General features: G+C 46.8%; 1 protein-coding gene across 1 annotated transcript; it reads right to left on the bottom strand.

Moving 5' to 3' along the window:
• Positions 1-1,316: 1,316 nt before the first annotated feature.
• On the bottom strand, positions 1,317-18,343 carry UBL5 (ubiquitin like 5). Its single transcript, XM_077470122.1, has 5 exons — positions 18,185-18,343; positions 9,601-9,664; positions 2,670-2,753; positions 2,515-2,552; positions 1,317-1,724 (listed from the first exon to the last, which is right to left on the bottom strand). Exons 2-5 carry the CDS (start codon positions 9,654-9,656, stop codon positions 1,681-1,683), a joined length of 222 nt encoding a protein of 73 aa, XP_077326248.1. The 5' UTR covers positions 9,657-9,664; positions 18,185-18,343; the 3' UTR covers positions 1,317-1,680.
• Positions 18,344-19,202: the final 859 nt, after the last annotated feature.

Here is a 19,202-nt window from a genome sequence, read left to right as displayed (position 1 = left end):
CCTTATCAAATATTAATGAACAAACATTGTCACCAATAATTGGAACAGACTTTAAACATATCAAGCAACCTGCAGCTGGGGCTCCTGCTGACATTAATCTGTGTTTCCCTACTGTCCTGATATAGCAGATGTTTCTAGCAGTTGTTTGCAATGCGTCTCCAGTCTGACTCTCGAAGCATATCGCAGGCTACAACTCCTATATCCAACAGTCTCCTGCAGCATGTCTGCAGTCCCCGACCATCCCCTTGTGCCGAGCCCTTGTGCCTGACCATCCCCTTGTGCCGAGCCCGCAGTCCCTGACCATCCCCTTGTGCCGAGCCCGCAGTCCCTGACCATCCCCTTGTGCCGAGCCCGCAGTCCCTGACCATCCCCTTGTGCCGAGCCCGCAGTCCCTGACCATCCCCTTGTGCCGAGCCCGCAGTGCCTGACCATCCCCTTGTGCCGAGCCCGCAGTCCCTGACCATCCCCTTGTGCCGAGCCCGCAGTGCCTGACCATCCCCTTGTGCCGAGCCCGCAGTCCCTGACCATCCCCTTGTGCCGAGCCCGCAGTCCCTGACCATCCCCTTGTGCCGAGCCCGCAGTCCCTGACCATCCCCTTGTGCCGAGCCCGCAGTCCCTGACCATCCCCTTGTGCCGAGCCCGCAGTGCCTGACCATCCCCTTGTGCCGAGCCCGCAGTGCCTGACCATCCCCTTGTGCCGAGCCCGCAGTGCCTGACCATCCCCTTGTGCCGAGCCCGCAGTGCCTGACCATCCCCTTGTGCCGAGCCCGCAGTGCCTGACCCTCCCCTTGTGCCGAGCCCGCAGTGCCTCACCATCCCCTTGTGCCGAGCCCGCAGTCCCTCACCACCCCCTTGTGCCGAGCCCGCAGTCCCTGACCACCCCCTTGTGCCGAGCCCGCAGTCCCTGACCATCCCCTTGTGCCGAGCCCGCAGTCCCTGACCATCCCCTTGTGCCGAGCCCGCAGTGCCTGACCATCCCCTTGTGCCGAGCCCGCAGTGCCTGACCACCCCCTTGTGCCGAGCCCGCAGTTCCTGACCATCTCCTTGTGCCGAGCCCGCAGTTCCTGACCATCTCCTTGTGCCGAGCCCGCAGTCCCTGACCATCCCTTGCATCACATTTCCAGTCCCTGACCATTCCCTGTATCATGTTTCCAATCTCTGACCATGTCTTGTATCGTGCCCATAGTACTTATTTCCTGTTGTGTGTGGGTGTGTGTTGTCGCTGAGACTGAATACTCATTTAATTTTATGTGTGGCCCTTTGGTGATGTCAAGGGCCACCCTTTGAGGCTTCCAAATCAACAAAGTTGGCCACTGCTTGTCTAGCTGTTTATTAAAACCACTATAGATTTTTCTGCGTCATACAAAATGACGGTATTTTGTTTTTATTTTAAACAAAATGCACAAATACCTGACCAAAACCAGGATTAACTTTCAATTTATACATTAGCCAATGGTTCATCTTTATTATGGCGGTTTTCTTTTTGTTTGTTTTTTGATAAAAACTGGGAGAGAGAAAAAAAAAAGAAAAAAGAAACCAATTCTCAGATCGCTGAAATCTAAAGAACACAGTCTTTACGGTGACAAAGTAAAGTTTCACCAATCCGAGCAGTGAAGGAGGAAATGGTATATTCCATCATAGGAAAAAAAAAAAAAAAAAAGTTTCGGCAAGGTGCCAGAGTTACTGGTAGTATAATTCCAGGTTCATTCCATCGTGGATTTCATCTGAGCAGTCAATGTTAAGGGAAAAATATCCTACACAATGCATAGTAATGTTTTATAAAACAAAAATATGAAAGAATAAAACTAGAGAGGAAATATTAAAAGCAGAATCAGGGACTTCAACAGGGCTCCCCCTCCAAACTTTTCAGTCTGAAACTAATAAAGGGAAGTTGGAGCGGCAGACCAAGCCAAACAACATAAAAGCGGGCTTCTTATACATACCTCTGCTAGTAATTTGTTCCGATCATGGGGCTCCATGAATCTCTTCAGTTGGCTTTCACTTCCTATAGGACATAAGCAAACCCCCAGGCAACAGTGTTGCACATAGTGTCTAAACTGCCTATCGCAACACAAGCACTGTAAGGTATGTGTCTGTACTGAGGAACTGGGTATGTGCATAGGCCAGGCATCACTAAATGGCGGACAGCGGTCAGGATCTGGACCAAGTCAGTGTCTCATACGGACCCCTGCAGTTCCACCTTTTAAGAGTCATTCTGCTCACTGCCATCACTGCTGCCAGTGCCTAGAGCTGGCAGAGGACAAATGTAGCATCAAACCGATTAGGCGGCATCCACCTAAGTGTGCTAAAAGAAAAAAAAAAAATTCCCATACTTCCCACTACTCTGAAGTCCCCGACTGACCCAACTTAACAGGAAGAAGCAGCAGCAAGGCTCCAAGTTCAAAAGCAACAAGTTGGCAGTAAATGTTCTTCATATGCTATACTCCCCTGATTCTCCAACAACCAAAGGTTTGGCATATTTGTACTTAATTCACATTATGTATAAAAGGATACAGTCACCGAGTGTCACATGGTCCTTAAATATTGTGTACCTGAAATCAAGATACAACACTTTTTTTTATAACAGGTGTAAGATATGATACTTTAAAACACAATCTGTGCTAGGCCCCAGCATATACATTATATAGATGATGTTCCCCTCTGCTCACCATTTCTTTAGCACTATTTTGTCCCACCGTGTGCCTGTCTGAGCTGCAATGAGTTTCTTCAGATCCTTGATGGTGTCTTCTGAGCTGGGCAGGAAGTCAAGGAGTCACTGGAACCAATTGTTTCAAAGCCACAGAGAGCTGCATCACATCTTTATTGAAAAACTTTTGCAAAAAAGCAACTAGGAAAAAAAAAAAAAAAAAAAAAAAAAAAAAAAAACACTTCCCCACCTATTGCATGGAAATTATTTCTGAAGTGTTGCCTGTATGAAATTAAAATGCTGGATTGAAACCAAAAATTGCAGGATGCCCTAGACTGAAAACTGAGATGGACAGTTTAAAAAATAAATAAATAATAATATTTGTATTATATTCGACTTTTGAATTAATAGTTTTTGAAGTGCTTTTGCATAAAAAAAAAAAAATGCAAGAAAAATGCACCCCTTTAACCACTTCAGCCCCGGAAAAATTGACCCCCTTCCTGACCAGAGCACTTTTTGCGATTCGGCTCTGCGTCGCTTTAACTGACAATTGCGCAATTGTGCGACGTGGCTCCCAAACAAAATTGACAACTTTTTTTCCCACAAATAGTGCTTTCTTTTGGTGGTATTTTAAATATCCCCAAAAAATATATATAAAAAATACTTTTTTTCCCTTAGGTTAGGCTGCAATAAGTGTATATTGATTGCTTTGCGCAAAGGTTATAGTGTCTACAAAATAAGGGATATTTTTATTGATAATTTTTATTTTATTTTTACTAGCAATGGTGGCGATCAGCGATTTTCATTGTGACTGACATTAATACAGCGATCAAAAAAAACAACAAAAAATGTCACTGGCAGTGATGGGGTTAATCACTAGGTGGCGCTGTAAGGGTTATGTGTGTCCTAGGGAGTAATTCTAATTGGGGGGGGCTGTACGTGACACGTCACTGATCCCGATTACAGGGAGCGCTGATCAGTGACAGTGTCATTAGGCAGAACGATGCTTGTTTAGATTAGCATCTCACCGTGAGACGATCGTGGGACCCGCGATCATGGTCACGGAGCTCCCGCGCATGCAAGCCGCCTCATGAAGGGCAACGTACAGGTACGTTAATCTGCCCGTACGTGCGCCCTTCTGCCGCAGTATATCTGCATGAGCCGGTCGGGAAGCCGTTAAAGTCTATGTATGTCTTCACACTGGTCCTTTGCGTAGTAATGCACCTCCCCATTGAAATGTGCAAAAACGCATCAATAATGCACCTGTGTTGAGTTTTTCAGTCATGTGACCTATAAAAACCATGCACGTTTTTTCAGTGGCCATTATTAGCAGCTTTTTTTTTTTTATACCGGCAAAACGCTGATAACCATATTTTCAGGGACCGATATATTGGTGCGCCCCTACAATCTAGACCTATTAGTTTCACAGTCAGTTTATGAAAAGGCAATCTGTACAAGGTTTACTTTATAAAGTATGGCACTTTGTACTTGTTTTACACTTTAACCCCTTGCCACCACATCCCTCAGGCCCTTTAAAACAGAATATACATGCCAGAAGGTGGAGGCAGAGACAGGCTTTCTGATCATGTGACAGTTGTGATTAGCTGTCACATGACTGAAACTTACCAAGCATAAACAATGATTGGGAGCTTTCCATGGCAGTGAGCATGGGGAACATGATCATATTGACTGATTCGAATATACAGCAGTTTCTCAACTCCAGTCCTCCAGTACCCTCAACAGGTCATGTTTTTCAGGCTTTCCATTATTTTGCACAGGTGATTTGATCAGTTTCACTGCCTTAGTAATTACCACAGCTGTTTCATCTGAGGGAAATCCTGAGAACATGAGATGTTGGGGGTACTTGAGGACTAGAGTTGAGAAACATTGATATACAGTATATATGAGTGTAAAGTGCTGCGTAAAACAGACGGCACTGTACAAGTACCTGTAATAAAAAAATATTTAACCCCAGCCAACAGGCTGAAAAACCCCCCCCCCCCAAAAACAAACCCCCCAAAATGTGGCAGATGGAGGAATCCCCTCTCCAAACCAAGACATTAGGGGTTATTTACTAAAGGCAAATCCACTTTGCACTGAAGGTGCAGTCCCTGTAGATCTGAGAGGGACATGCAAGGAAAATAAAAAACTGCATTTTTGCTTGCACATGATTGGATGATAAAATCAGCAGAGCTTCCACACAGATTTAGAGTGACTGCACTTTCAAGTGTACATGTAGTGCAAAGTGGATCTGCCTTTAGTAAATAGGCCCCATTGTGTTCTGACAGCAGTACCTGCCACTGACAGAATACACTGATCAGTGGTTACAGCCGCTAATTATGGGAAGTTTTCCCAACAATTCTCTTTGACAGATGTAAATTAAACAATTAGAAGCAAAATTAATGTAGAAAACAGAATGTGGAATACTTTGCATTACATATTTAGAAGATTCTATAAAGGAGTACAAGTGCAGTTAATTCTACACGTGACATCAGCAGCTGTCCTTTAGTCACTGGCATCTAATGTCTTGGACATAAACAGCAGCAGTAAGGAGGTTTAACCTTAGATGGCGGAAAGGGTTATTTACTGTTACAGCAGTAAAAATGACAGGTGGTGCTAGCTGAGAGTGCTGACAACTTAAAGAAAAGAGAAAAAAAAAAAAAATTTAATAAAAAACAAAACACACAGGGCTATGGGAATTGTTAAAGATCACTGTAATCACTCCTGTCAGCGATAAACTGTTTATCTCAACCCTCCGATACATCTGAAAGAGAGCTTGTGCTTTTGAAAAAAAAATAAATAAAGACAAAAAAAAAAAAAAGCAGATTAGCTAGATCACCTGATAAAAATGAAAGAAAGCTAAACAAAGAAAACAAATGCAGCCATCACATCTAAGAATTGGTAAGCTACAATATAATAAATGTTTCCTTTGGGTTTAATACTACTTGAAAAATAATCTGTGCAGTAGGTGTGAACCTTTTCAGCTGGTATGTCACTGTGGGAAGGGATGTTAGCTGTATGTGAGGCTTGTTTCCAGGCTGTAAACCGTGCTGGCAGGAAAAATGGCAGCACATCACTGCCTCTAACCTTAAGATGGAGGATAGGAGGAGGGGGAGATCATCTGGAGTTCTCAGCCTTGTCCTGTTGGATCTTGCTCATGAATGAACATGTTGGTGCTTAGGAGTGTCCTCCATGTGTCATTCATGAATACTAATCAGCTAAGGGGAAAAGTAACTGCCGTTCTTTTGGGTTGACAATTGTTGGCTTAAAAAGTAGAAAGTTGATGTGTGAACTGACAGGATGAATAGGTATATTTTATTTTTTATACAAAGAATAAAGAAAGCAGAACGGTCAGGTTTTACTGCTATCTGGTGTTCCATTAAAGAGAATTCCCCTCACTTCCTTTTCTGACAACACAGACACACAAGTGAGGAGAAATCTCTTTAAAGCAGAGTTCTGCCCACCACTGCAAAAATTAAAAGCCAGCAGATACACATACTGTAGCTGCTGGCTTTTAATAGATCGGACACTTACCTGTCCTGGAGTCCAGCCATGTTGGCACCGCAGCCGATTTTGCCATTGCGGGTAAGGGAACCCCGCAGTGTAGTCTTGCGGCTTCACAGAACCCTACTGCGCATGGGCCCCGCTCCTCTCTCCTACTGGCCCGGTGACAGGGGGAGGAGGAGGGAGCCCCGCGGTGACGTCAATAGCCGTGGCTCCCGGAAGTGGGAACAGGATACCTGGTAAAGGAAAGGAAAGGAGCCAAATGTGGGACTGGGGGTGGCGACAAATAAGCGGAAATTCCACTTTTGGGTGGAACTCTGCTTTAAGGGAGCCCCAGATAGAGAGAAAAAAAAAAAAAAAAAAATAAAAAAAAAAAAACTCACAGGGGTTCTAAGCTTTGCCCACTCTATTCCATACTAGAAAAACTATGGATACACTTTAAAGTTGTAAAAGGTTAACAAACACAAATAGACTACTATGATTTTTTTTTTTTTTTTTAATAGATTTTCAAAGATTTAAAACAACTTCTTTCACGTTGTCATTATGGGGTATCGTTTGTAGAATTTTGAGGAAAATCATAAATTTAATCCATTTTGGAATAAGGCTGTAACATAAAATATGAAAAAAGTAAAGCGTTGTGAATGCTTTTCAGATGCACTTTATGTGCAGAATATTCAAACTGTTAAAAATCCCTAATGAAATATCTTATTTTTAGTTCCAGTCATGTGACTGCAAACTGTCCAACTTAAAGTGGTATTAAACCAAAACCAACCATACCAATCCTTAGATGTAGTGGCTATATCAGTTTTCCCTTTTTGTTAGGTTTTTTCCCCTCTATGTTCACCTGGTGATCTGGCCAGTAACACACTTCCTGTATGAAAATGCACCTACTTTGGAAGAAGGAGCACATGGGGCACATATGGACAGCAACATTGTCAGTCTGAGGAAGGGGATGTTAAAGTGGTTATAAAGGCTGGAGTTTTTTTTTAAATTAACTTTATGCATGTGCAGCAGCCCCTTAAATAGTCACCGGAGCTCCCTCCTATCCAGCGGCTGTCTCGGGACTCTTCCTTCTTATCGGCTGAGATAGCGGGGTGGGCCAAGCAGTGGCTCTGTGTCTTATGGACGCATAGAACAGCAGCTTAGGATTGAGCATGTAGGCCAAATAGAAAAAAATAGCTGCACACCAAAATCCACCCAACAGGTTTATTGAAAGACTGCCACCAGGACTATATCAACGGACCAATGGGTGACAACACTTCACACATACACTGTACTTCTCCAAAACCCAATGGGTTTGATATAGTCCTGGTGGCAGCCTTTGAATAAACCTGTTGGGCGGATGTTGTTGTGCAGTCATTTTTTCTATTTGGTCTACATGTTCACAGATGCAAATCGGAGCTAGCACCCAGCCTTTCATTTTTGGTGGATTATCATACTCACATGGAGCAGCGATCCTTTTCATTGTTCTTGTCAGGAGTGAGCATGCAGAGGTGCCCCCCGGGGCAAGTGGCTTTCTCTTGGGGCACTGCTCAAGGGGGAGGAACCAGGAGCCCCGGCAGGGGACCCAAAAAAGAAGAGGATCAAAGCTGCTCTGTGCAAAACCACTGCACATAGCAGTTAAGTATAACACGTTTGTTATTTAAAAAACAAAGCTTTAAAGTGGCTGTATACCCCAATTATTAATTTGTACCTACAGGTAAGTCTATAATAAGGCTTACCTGTAGGTAAAATGAATATCTCCTAAACCTGTACAGTTTAAGAGGTATTCACTTTACATGCAGCTGCTGACATCTTTAAGGAACAAGCTGTAGCATAGTGCTTTTGCGTTGTCAATTGCCCCTTTCTATCTCCTACAGTACCTGTTTGATCTTGCCTGGTCCTGACTTCCCCCCTGAGAGCTGACCACATTTATCTTGGCTGCTGAGCTATGAAAGTGTGGTCAGAATAAGTGCCTCCGTCATTCCAGCTCTCCTCTGTAACCCCCCCCGCCAGTTCCATAGCTCTCTATAACTAGCTATGGGAGCACAATCTCCTCCACCCCTACTCCACTCTTCATTGCCCCTCCGGTCTCCTACAGCCTTCAATGACCATACTGTTTACCTAAAGCTGCTCCTCCCCAGCCTCGTAGTAAAAGCAGAATTGACTCAGTGTAATATTGGGGAGAGAGCAGCGATCAGGTGCTATCAGATATCAATGGGCACTGCACAGACACAAGGTCAGAGAGCAGATTCATCTGACGTATCTTAGATACATCAGGGGAGATCTGTGGCCCCTCCTACTCGGCTCCCTTAGCTCAGGATAAGGAAAGCAGGAGGGACACGTGGCCGCTACTAAAAAAGAAGAAGAAAAAAAAAAAACACAAACAAACACAACAACAATAGGAGTAGGCTAATTGCCTACGGACTTAAGACAGCCCGACACTTCCCTTTCTTGATGAGGACCCAAAATATTGCTCTTCACTCTGTAAGGTCTCTCTCTTCCCCATGCGCTGTGCTGCAGACAGCAGGGAGGGGTGTAGGAGATAAACAATGCAATGATAAAAACACGGAAATTTTAAGTTGCCATTAAGCCCCCTTTGTCTTCAAGGGCCCCAGATATTCCTAAGGCCGGGTTCACACCGCTGCGATGCGGGAACGCCGCGAATCCGCGGCGTTTTCCCGCATCGCATTACTCCCGCCGGCAGTTCACACTGCCCTATGCGGACGGCTGGGAGTGTCAATGATATGTTAATGACACCCCCAGATCCGTCCGCATATCGCAGTGCGATCTGCCGACTCGCACAGGAATCGGATCGCATGGTGTGAACACCCATGCGATCCGATTCTGTTGCGGACCAAAAAAAGGGTCCCGTGCGAGTTTGCTGCGGGAGCGATGCGAATTCAGCCATACTATCTGTATGGCTGTACTCGCATCGCTACGGAGATCGGATGTGATTTGCGGTGCGAATCACATCCGGATCTCCCCCCGCAGCAGTGTGAACCCAGCCTAAAAGAACCTCAGATTTAAATACAGTTTTGGTTAAAATGTATTTTTTTTAAATCAGCACCCCGACTTAGTCCCTTGGACAAGTAGTTTTTTTTTTTAAATGCCCACACCCCTGGGGAGGAAGTGTCCAATGTGCAGGTGCCATTCATGAATATGAAATTAGCTACAGAGAGATGACAAGGGGAAGAGCAACTGCCATTCTTCTGGGTAGACAATTGTCGGCTCAAAAACAGAAGTAGAAAGTAGATGTGTGAACTGACAGGATGAATAGGTATACTTTTTTTTGTTTTTTGTTTTTTGTTTTATGTAGAGAATAAAAAAAAAAATAAAAATAAAAATAAAAATAAAAAAAGAAGTATAAGAAACCTGATATATAAATACGTAGAAATCAAAGGCAAGATTGAAATTTTAGACTGGAATCCCATTTCAAATGCTTCAGATAACGATTTTGATAAGGATACTTGCATTTTACCCGGACTTTCTTTCCCAAACGGTCATTACACACCACCTCAATCATGGTGAGACCTAGCAATGGGGGAAAAAAAAAAAAAAAAGAAAGAAGATCAAATGCTGAGATAGAATAAAAGCAAAGACACACACATCCAGAAACATATAAGCTTTGATAATGGCAATAGATTAACCCCGTACTCCCACAGTCTTAGTTCTGCACATGATCAGGACTAAGGAGCTTCTATACCTCAAGCCCCGCCGAGTATGTACTCGTAGGATTACATCATCAGTGATCATTGCCTGAGCCCAGTAAAAATGTAAAAGTAAAGAAGCCGAGCACGCTAATGCGTTTACAGATGACATCATGCAGAGTGTCTTATAATCCAAGAGGGAAGTGGCTAGCACCAGCCCATTCAGGGCAAAGTAACAGGAACTCCTGCAATAACCTCACGCAAATGGAGATTTCCATTCCTAGCCCTGTCTGCACGGTATGCCTAAACCTAAATACAGGGTTAACCTCTTTCTTCTTCGGACGGTTAGCTGCTTAGGCCAGAGCACTGCATCCTGGGAGGTGATCACCTGCCCCCCATGCATGGAAGAACTGCCTATTTAACCACTTCAATACAGGGCACTTAAACACCTTCCTGCCCAGACCAATTTTGAGCTTTTCAGCGCTGTCGCAATTTGAATGACAATTGCGCGGTCATTCTACACCGTACACAAATGAAATTTTTAATCTTATTGTTCCCACAAATAGAGCTTTCTTTTGGTGGTATTTGATCACCTCTACGGTTTTTATTTTTTGCTAAACAAATAAAAAAAATACAGAAAATTTTGAAAAAAACGTTTTTTTGTTTCAGTTTCAAAACTTTGTAAATAAGTAAGTTTTCTCCTTCACTGATGGGCACTGATAAGGTGGCACTGATGGGCACCAATGAAGTGGAACTGATGAGGTGGCATTGATCGGCACTGATGGGTGGCACAGGTGGGCACCGACAGGCGGCACAGGTGGGCACCGACAGGCGGCACAGGTGGGCACCGACAGGCGGCATTGTATTATGGTGTACTGTACTAATGGATGCCAATCAGTGCCAAACAATAATGCATGCCAATCAGTGATGCCCATTATGGGCACTGATTGGCATCCATTGTGGGCACTGACTGGCATCCCTGGTGGTCTAGGGAGGATTACCTTGTCCTGGTCATCCCTGGTGGTCTTGTGGGGGGGGGACTGCGCCGATAATCGATCAGCACAGACCCCCCCCCCCCCGTCAGAGGAGCAGTCGATCGGCTGTCCTCTACTCGCGTCTGACAGACGCGAGTGAGGAAAAGCCAATCACCGGCTTTTCCCATTTACACTGTGATCAGCCGTGATTGGACACGGCTGATCACGTGGTAAAGAGTCTCCGTCAGACTCTTTACCGAGATCGTAGTTGCAGGGTGTCAAACTGACACCCCGCAACAACGATCGCTGCGATGCGTGCCCCCGGGGGCGTGCAGCGGCTCAAAATCCTGATCACGTCATATGACGTCCGATCGGGATTATGAAACCACTATAGGGCGGGCGGCAAGTGGTTAATAAGGTCTCTGGCAAAGTAATGGAGCGGTAGAGGAGCGCAGAGACATGTAAAAAGCAGGATTTGGGGGGGGGGGGGGGGGGTACGTTGAAAGGGCAAGAAGATGAATTCTCTTGAAAGCAAGCTGCACCTTGTCATAGTAGGTAAAGGAACAGGTTCACTTAACAGAAGGCACAATAAGCATCCTGCAGATACTTTCCCCTCACTCCATCCACTACTCTGACCCTTTGTTTCCTGAAACCCCTGTGTAGGGCACGCTCACACTGGTTCGCTTCAAAACTGCCAGTAAAACGCGTATGCATTAATGAAGCGTTTTTTTACAGCGCAGTTTTTAAAGGACATGTTACTCAAAAACTGCACCAAAAACGCTTAGGTCCCTTTCACACTTGTGCGACTTTTCCTGCAACTTTGGACATCAGAGTCGCATGACAAGTCATACCCCATGATTCCCAATGATGACCATTCAGATCTGTGCAACTTCAAGTCACACCAACTTCAAAGTAGTCCCTGTACTATTTTGGTCCTACTTTGATGCAAGTTGAGGTCCATGGACCTCAAGTTTACACAGACATTCCCTGAAATTGCGGCAAAATTGCAGCTGCAAAATCTCACGACTTTCAGGTCATGGTAGTGTGAAATGGGCCTTAAGCCGCGTACACACGCACGGACTGTTTGCCCAACCTTGTTCGTCAAACAGTTTCGGCAAACAGTCCGCTCAAAATTTGCATGAGCGGACTTGCCCACACACGAGCGGACTGTTTGACGAACAAGGTTGGGCAAACAGTTCGCTCAACTTTTGAAATGAACGGACTCGCCCACGTAAGGAGGAGGCAAATCCGCCCATTTCGAGCGCGTGTACAGGTAGGCGGGGCCCGCGAAGGAGACGTCGCGGGCTCCGCCGCCTGGAATGGGCTTAAAGGGGAACCCCAACGCCGAAAAAAATCGGCGTGGGGGTTCCCCCCAAGTCCACACCAGACCCTTGTCCGAGCACGCTACCCGGCCGGCCAGGAAAGGGGGGCGAGCGAGCGCGCCCCCCCTCCTGAGCCGTACCAGGCCGCGTGCCCTCAACATGGGGGGCGCCTTGGGGAAGGGGGGCCGCGCGGCCCCCCCACCCCAAAGCACCTTGTCCCCATGTTGATGAGGACAAGGGCCTCTTCCCGACAACCCTGGCCGTTGGTTGTCGGGGTCTGCGGGCGGGGGGCTTATCGGAATCCGGGAGCCCCCTTTAAGAAGGGGGCCCCCGGATACCGGCCCCCCACCCTATGTGAATGAGTATGGGGTACAATGTACCCCTACCCATTCACCTGTGAAATAAAGTACAAAAAAAAACACAACACATGGAAAAAGTATTTTATTGCACAGCTCCGGGGGTCTTCTCGCCGGACTCCTCCGCTATGTGTGTGTAGCTCTTTTGCTAGCGGAGGAGTCCGGCTTTCTTCCTCCCCGCCGCCGGCCTCTTCTCCCGACTTCGGGGGTCTTGTCCCCCTCTTCGGTTCTTCTGCCGGGCCACCGCGCCTGGTCCGGTGGCCCGGTCTTCTGTCGCCGTCTTCCGTTCTTCTGTCGCCGCCTTCGGTTCTTCTGCCGGGCCACCGCGCCTTCTTGTAGCTCTTTTACAGGCGGTGGCCCGGTCTTCTGTCGCCGCTGTCGTCGTCGCCGCCGCCGCCGCCTTCCGTTCTTGTTCTTCTTCTTGTTCTTCTTCTTCTCCTGGAGATGTTGACTCGACGAGCTCTCCGGCCGGAATGCCAGGGACACGCTCCGCTGCCACTTATATAGTGACAATGGGGCGGTGTCACATGGTATATGTCACATGGGTTGGTCACATGGGTTGATGTCACATGGGGACTATGACATCGTAAGGGGGCGGGGTCACCATGTGACCAACCCATGTGACATATACCATGTGACACCGCCCCATTGTCACTATATAAGTGACCGCACAGCGCGGCTCTGGCATTCTGGCCGGAGAGATCGTCGAGTCAACATCTCCAGGAGAAGAAGAAGAACAAGAAGAAGAACAAGAACGGAAGGCGGCGGCGGCGACGACGACAGCGGCGACAGAAGACCGGGCCACCGCCTGTAAAAGAGCTACAAGAAGGCGCGGTGGCCCGGCAGAAGAACCGAAGGCGGCGACAGAAGAACGGAAGACGGCGACAGAAGACCGGGCCACCGGACCAGGCGCGGTGGCCCGGCAGAAGAACCGAAGAGGGGGACAAGACCCCCGAAGTCGGGAGAAGAGGCCGGCGGCGGGGAGGAAGAAAGCCGGACTCCTCCGCTAGCAAAAGAGCTACACACACATAGCGGAGGAGTCCGGCGAGAAGACCCCCGAAGACGGAAGACCCCCGGAGCTGTGCAATAAAATACTTTTTCCATGTGTTGTGTTTTTTTTTGTACTTTATTTCACAGGTGAATGGGTAGGGGTACATTGTACCCCATACTCATTCACATAGGGTGGGGGGCCGGTATCCGGGGGCCCCCTTCTTAAAGGGGGCTCCCGGATTCCGATAAGCCCCCCGCCCGCAGACCCCGACAACCAACGGCCAGGGTTGTCGGGAAGAGGCCCTTGTCCTCATCAACATGGGGACAAGGTGCTTTGGGGTGGGGGGGCCGCGCGGCCCCCCCTTCCCCAAGGCACCCCCCATGTTGAGGGCACGCGGCCTGGTACGGCTCAGGAGGGGGGGGGCGCTCGCTCGCCCCCCTTTCCTGGCCGGCCGGGTAGCGTGCTCGGACAAGGGTCTGGTGTGGACTTGGGGGGAACCCCCACGCCGATTTTTTTTGGCGTTGGGGTTCCCCTTTAAGCCCATTCCAGGCGGCGGAGCCCGCGACGTCTCCTTCGCGGGCCCCGCCTACCTGTACACGCGCTCGAAATGGGCGGACTTTCCGAGCGGGAACAGTCCGCTCATTTCGAAAGTACAGCGGACAGGCCCACACACGGGCGGACTGTTCGCTCAAACACAGTTTCAGCGGACAGTTTTTCGGAATTTCCAAAAGACTTTGTCCGTCCAACTGTCCGCTGAAACTGTCCGCTGAAAGCCCACACACGAGCGGACTGTCCGCCCAAACACTGTTCAGCGGACAAGGTTGGGCGAACAGTCCGCCCGTGTGTACGCGGCCTCAGCGGGGGCGTTTTTGAGGTGGTTCCCATTCATTTCAAAATCGGGAGAAGCGTTTTTGGTGCATTTTTTTAGCTCCCCAAACATGTTCCAAAGATTCTGTAAGCAAGATTTTCTTCACCGCAGTGGAAGCACACCGCCCCAGTGTGAAAACATTCATTGATTTTAAAGGGAAGCATTTTTTTTTTGAGCTTTACAGGTGCTTGTTTTTAATGCAAATGTGTTTGAAAAACTCCTCAGTGTGAAAGGGCTTATAGGGGTTGATTTACTAAAACTGGAGAGTGCAAAATCTGGTGCAGCTCTGCAAAGAAACCAATCAGCTTCCAGGTTTATTTTTGTCAAAGCTTGATTGCACAAGCTGAAGTTAGAAGCCGATTGGCCACCATGCACAGCTGCACCATATTTTGCACTCTACAGTTTTAGTAAATCAACCCCATTGACAGGTATCAAAAAATCATCACTTCAAGGTTTATAGTTTTTCTATTTACACAAAAAGGGTCTGAGGGTCAACTGAAGACAGTGGAGAGAGAACATGATTACACTGAATATTGGGTATAATGAAGTCTGAGCCTTCTCCGGTTACACACTGCACACATAAGTTGCGAGCCATATACCAACAAAATAACCCATAACGTGGAACTAGATTCGCCTCCACTTCAGCACTGTTTGGTCCTCAGCTCCCTCAACTGCTACCAACATCTTTTGCCAGTCTTCTTCTGTATACCAATCTTCGGCCATCTTCATTGGCTGCGCTGGGATGACATCACTCCTGTGCATGCACAGGAGTTCATTCATCTCAGCAGAAACCAAAGCAAGCATCTCAAGACACACATAAACCTCAGGACAAAAGGATCAATATATATTTTTTTGTAAATTAAACTTTTCTTACATATGCTATTCTGCACACAGAACAAAGACACTCCAGTGCATGCACAGCTCAGTTCACATTCTGGCACAATGTTTGTGTACAAGGATGACTCCTGCACAGGCACTGGAGTGATGTCATCCTACTGCTGGTCAATCAAGACAGTTGCAGGCTGGCACATGGAAGAAGCCAGGTAGAAGATGCCAGTGAGGAACATCAAAAGTAATGGATTGTCGAATCAGAGGTTATTATTTTGGAGTTTAATTCCGCTTTAAAGCAGTAGTAAAGTCTTCTTTTTTATTTATACCTACAGGTAAGCTTAGAATAAAGCTTACCTGTAGGTACAGTTAAAGTGATTGTAAAGTCTCATTTTTATTTTATTTTGTTAAAAATAACAAACATGTTATACTTACCTGCTTGTTTGCAGTGGATTTGCACAGAGCTGCCCAGATCCTCCTCTTCTTGGGTCTCTCTTCGGCTCTCCTGGTTCCTCCCTCCTGTTGAGTGCCCCTACAGCAAGCAGCTTGCTATGGGGGGCACCTGAGCCGAGCCGCAGCGCCAGGTGTCCATTTAGACACAGAGCCGTAGCATGGCCATGCTTCCTCTCGCTCCTCATTGGCTCACTGAATTTGATTAACAGCAGGAGGAGCCAATGGCGTCACGTTGCTGTCTCAGCCAATAAGGAGAGAGAGTCTTGGGCAGCCGAGACACTCCTGCAACATCGCCAGATAGAAATTGGCTCAGATAAGTATATAGGGGAGGCTGCTGCACACATAAGAATTTCTGTCTTAATACATAAAGAGAAAAAAAAAAAAAAAACACCTTCTGACTTTACAACTACTTTAAAGGGGTTGTAAACCCTCAGGGGTTTTCACCTTAAGGGATTCTATCCATTAAAGGTGAAAAACCTCCTGTGCTGCAGCTGCCCGCCTTTTAATTACCTGAACCCAGTGTTTCCAGAGACTAGGATGAGCACACCAGCTCCAGCCGGTGTCTTGGGTCCTCATTGGATACATTGATAGCAGCAGCAGCCATTGGCTCCCGCCACTGTCAATCAAATCCAATGATGCGGGAGCCGGATCCTGCTGTCTGTCAATGGACGCAGCAGCAGGACACAGGAGCGCGCGCCTGCACGAGTGCCCCGATGGAGAAGCAGAGAAACAGAGGAGCAAAGAGCACCATGGAAGGACTCCATAAGAGGATCGGGGCCACTCTGTGCAAAACCAACTGCACAGAGGAGGCAAGTATAACATGTCTGTTATTTAGAAAAAAAAAAAGAAGACTTTACAGCCCCTTTAATATCTCCCAAATGTGCATAGTTTAGGAGATATTTACAGGTGTAGCAGCCGGTGATGTCACTGGTACATGCGCTCTCAATGAATGGCATGCTGTCCACAGAGAGCTTTGCCATGGCTGGGACTTCCGTTGTCGCAGCTCAATGAAACAGCCGGAGCCCAGGAATCAGAAAGGAAGAGCTGTTAAAGATGGAACCTTTATCAAGGCTGACAGCGTGTCACTGGAGGGATCGGTTTTAGGGTAGATCTGTCATAATGTGCTAGTATGTGATGCATACTAGCACACCATGACAACATTATAATGCAGGGGTCCCGGGTTTTTTTTTTTTTTGCGGTTTACTCCCACTTTAAGATTGTTACTTCCTTGCAATAGAAAACTGTACACTTATCTCTCTGCTACAGCCTCCAAAACCCCTCTTCAATATTTGATGGCTCACCACAGGACTTTACATCATTCAGATCAGTGGCTATAATAATAATAAAGCCTCATACATACGATCAGACTTTGTAAAAACTTTCCCGTGGACTTTTGCACAAAGGGCGTTGGCCGTAAGTCAATTTTGGTCAATTTCTGTATTGTTGTCTGATCTTTTGCATTGGTTCTGAGCTTGCGTGTCTGTACTTTGTACAAAAGTCCGATGGTTTTGTGTACACACGATCTAACTCTGCTCCATCGGACTTACATTGTCAAAAAGTTTGTCCATTCGCACAGCCAACAAAAGTCCAATGAAAACCGAAAAATTTTGTCGGATGTTGCTCCAAAACAGCTAATTTGCATGTTTGTTGTCATTGTCAAAAAGTCTGATCTTGTGTAAAGGCCTTAAGACTTCCTTTGTTGGTGACAGCAGCAGTAAACGGTCATTGGTTACTTCCTGGGCACCCACTCCTCCCACATGATCCAGCGATCCAGCCTGTATCTGACACCAAAACTATGCCGACAGTGTCGGGCAGTAGTTGGCCCCACCCATAATCATAGCTCTGCAGTCAGATCCACCCATAATCGCAGTCGTTGACCCCACCCATAATCGCAGTCGTGCAGTCATTGGCTCCACCCATAATCGCAGTCCTTGGCTCCACCAATAATCGCAGTCGTGCAGTCATTGGCTCCACCCATAATCCCAGTCCTGCAGTCATTGGCCCCCAACCATAATCGCAGTCGTTGGTCCCACCCATAATCTCAGTCCTGCAGTCATTGACTCCACCCATAATCTCAGTCCTGCAGTCATTGACCCCACCCATAATCATAGCTCTGCAGTCAGACCCACCCATAAATCGCAGACGTTGGCCCCACCTATAATTGCAGTCCTTGGCTCCACCCATAATTGCAGTCATTGGAGCCACCCATAATCGCAGACCTGCAGTTGCTGGCTCCACCCATAAAACCGCAGTCCTGCAGCATGGAAGGTCTCAGTACTCGGCACCCAGCTGGATCCTGCAGGACTCAGTCCACAATCCAGGGACCATCCACACAGGATCCCAATTGGTCACCCCCACGTGACAGCAACCAGGTCTTGTGATTGGCCACTTAGGCAGTGCGCTGGACAGGAGGAGGCACCCTGGTGAGTTTGGTAATTCCTTGGACCCCAGCAGAGGAGCCCCAAGAAGAGAACATAATTATCACTGAGCCTACCACGTGTAAATAGAGGCTCATTTATCAGTGACAGCACTGAGACTTATTATATTATAATGATCTATACTGTGCCCCCCCCACATAACATCATCCTCACACTTTATAACCATTCTCTTACCGGTCCTCCACCACAAACACCAAGCAGATGATCCCTTCGCCAGGCACTACGACTCTATGGTAACATCCGCCGGAATAGAGGCGCGCTGGGCGGCTCCCCTGTCCTCTGTGATAAGTGCGGCAGGTGTTCCGCTCTATTGGAGGACCGCTCTATGGTTGGCTGTGGGCTTCTGTCTGTAGAACTGCCGGGCTGTTCCTGGAATGTACACCAGAGGGCGCTCACACACCAAAGAGCCGTCACATGTAGTTGCTTCTAGTTATCCTCCTAGGGGAGGTCATTGATGCTGCAAGTAAGCATTGGAGACACTTGATTTCTGTGCTTTCAGCAGCATTTTTTCCCACTGGTGACAGGGTCTCTTTTAGTCTGTTTTATTTGCCAGTAAGCATTTGTAATCATACCTGCCAGTTGCCCTGTAATGAGTTTCATTGTGACTCAGTCATTGAAAACAATACTCTGTCATTGTTACGCTCGGTCACCGGGTTCGCTCGGTAATCTCCATTCTTATAGGACAGCTCAGCAGAAACTTGATGCAAGAAAACCAAAACAAATAAACCCCTGAAAAAAATAGAAAAAAAAGATTTTTCATTTTGGCTAGAAAATAACGAGGAACCCCCAAACATTACATGTTTTGTGAAAGCAGAGACCCCGGAGAATAAAATGGGGGCAGTTTTAATTTTTTGTGTCGTGCAGTATTTGCGCAGCTTCTTATCAAACTCATGTTTTCAGGAGAAAAAATACACTAAAATGAATTTTAATGCACGCAAACTACTTACTACCCAATTTTGTGGTAGGCACTTAAAAGAGGAACTGCAGGCTGCTCACACAATTTGTAATAAAAACATCTTTTCCATTCTGAAGCTTCCCTCTAGCCACTTTGTATATATATATATATATATATATATATATATATATATATATATATATATATATACACACAGTAATACTTTGGATTATGAGCATAATTTGTTCCAAAAGCATGCTTGTAATCCAAAGCACTCGTATATCAAAGCGAGTTTCC

This window comes from Lithobates pipiens, unplaced genomic scaffold (genome assembly GCF_037356315.1).
Source record: "Lithobates pipiens isolate NorthernLeopardFrog02 unplaced genomic scaffold, aLitPip1_a1.2 Scaffold_8, whole genome shotgun sequence".
Taxonomy (NCBI): Eukaryota; Metazoa; Chordata; class Amphibia; order Anura; family Ranidae; genus Lithobates; species Lithobates pipiens.
The sequence above is the reverse complement of the archived record's forward strand: the minus strand, read 5'-3'. Positions and strand labels throughout refer to the sequence as shown.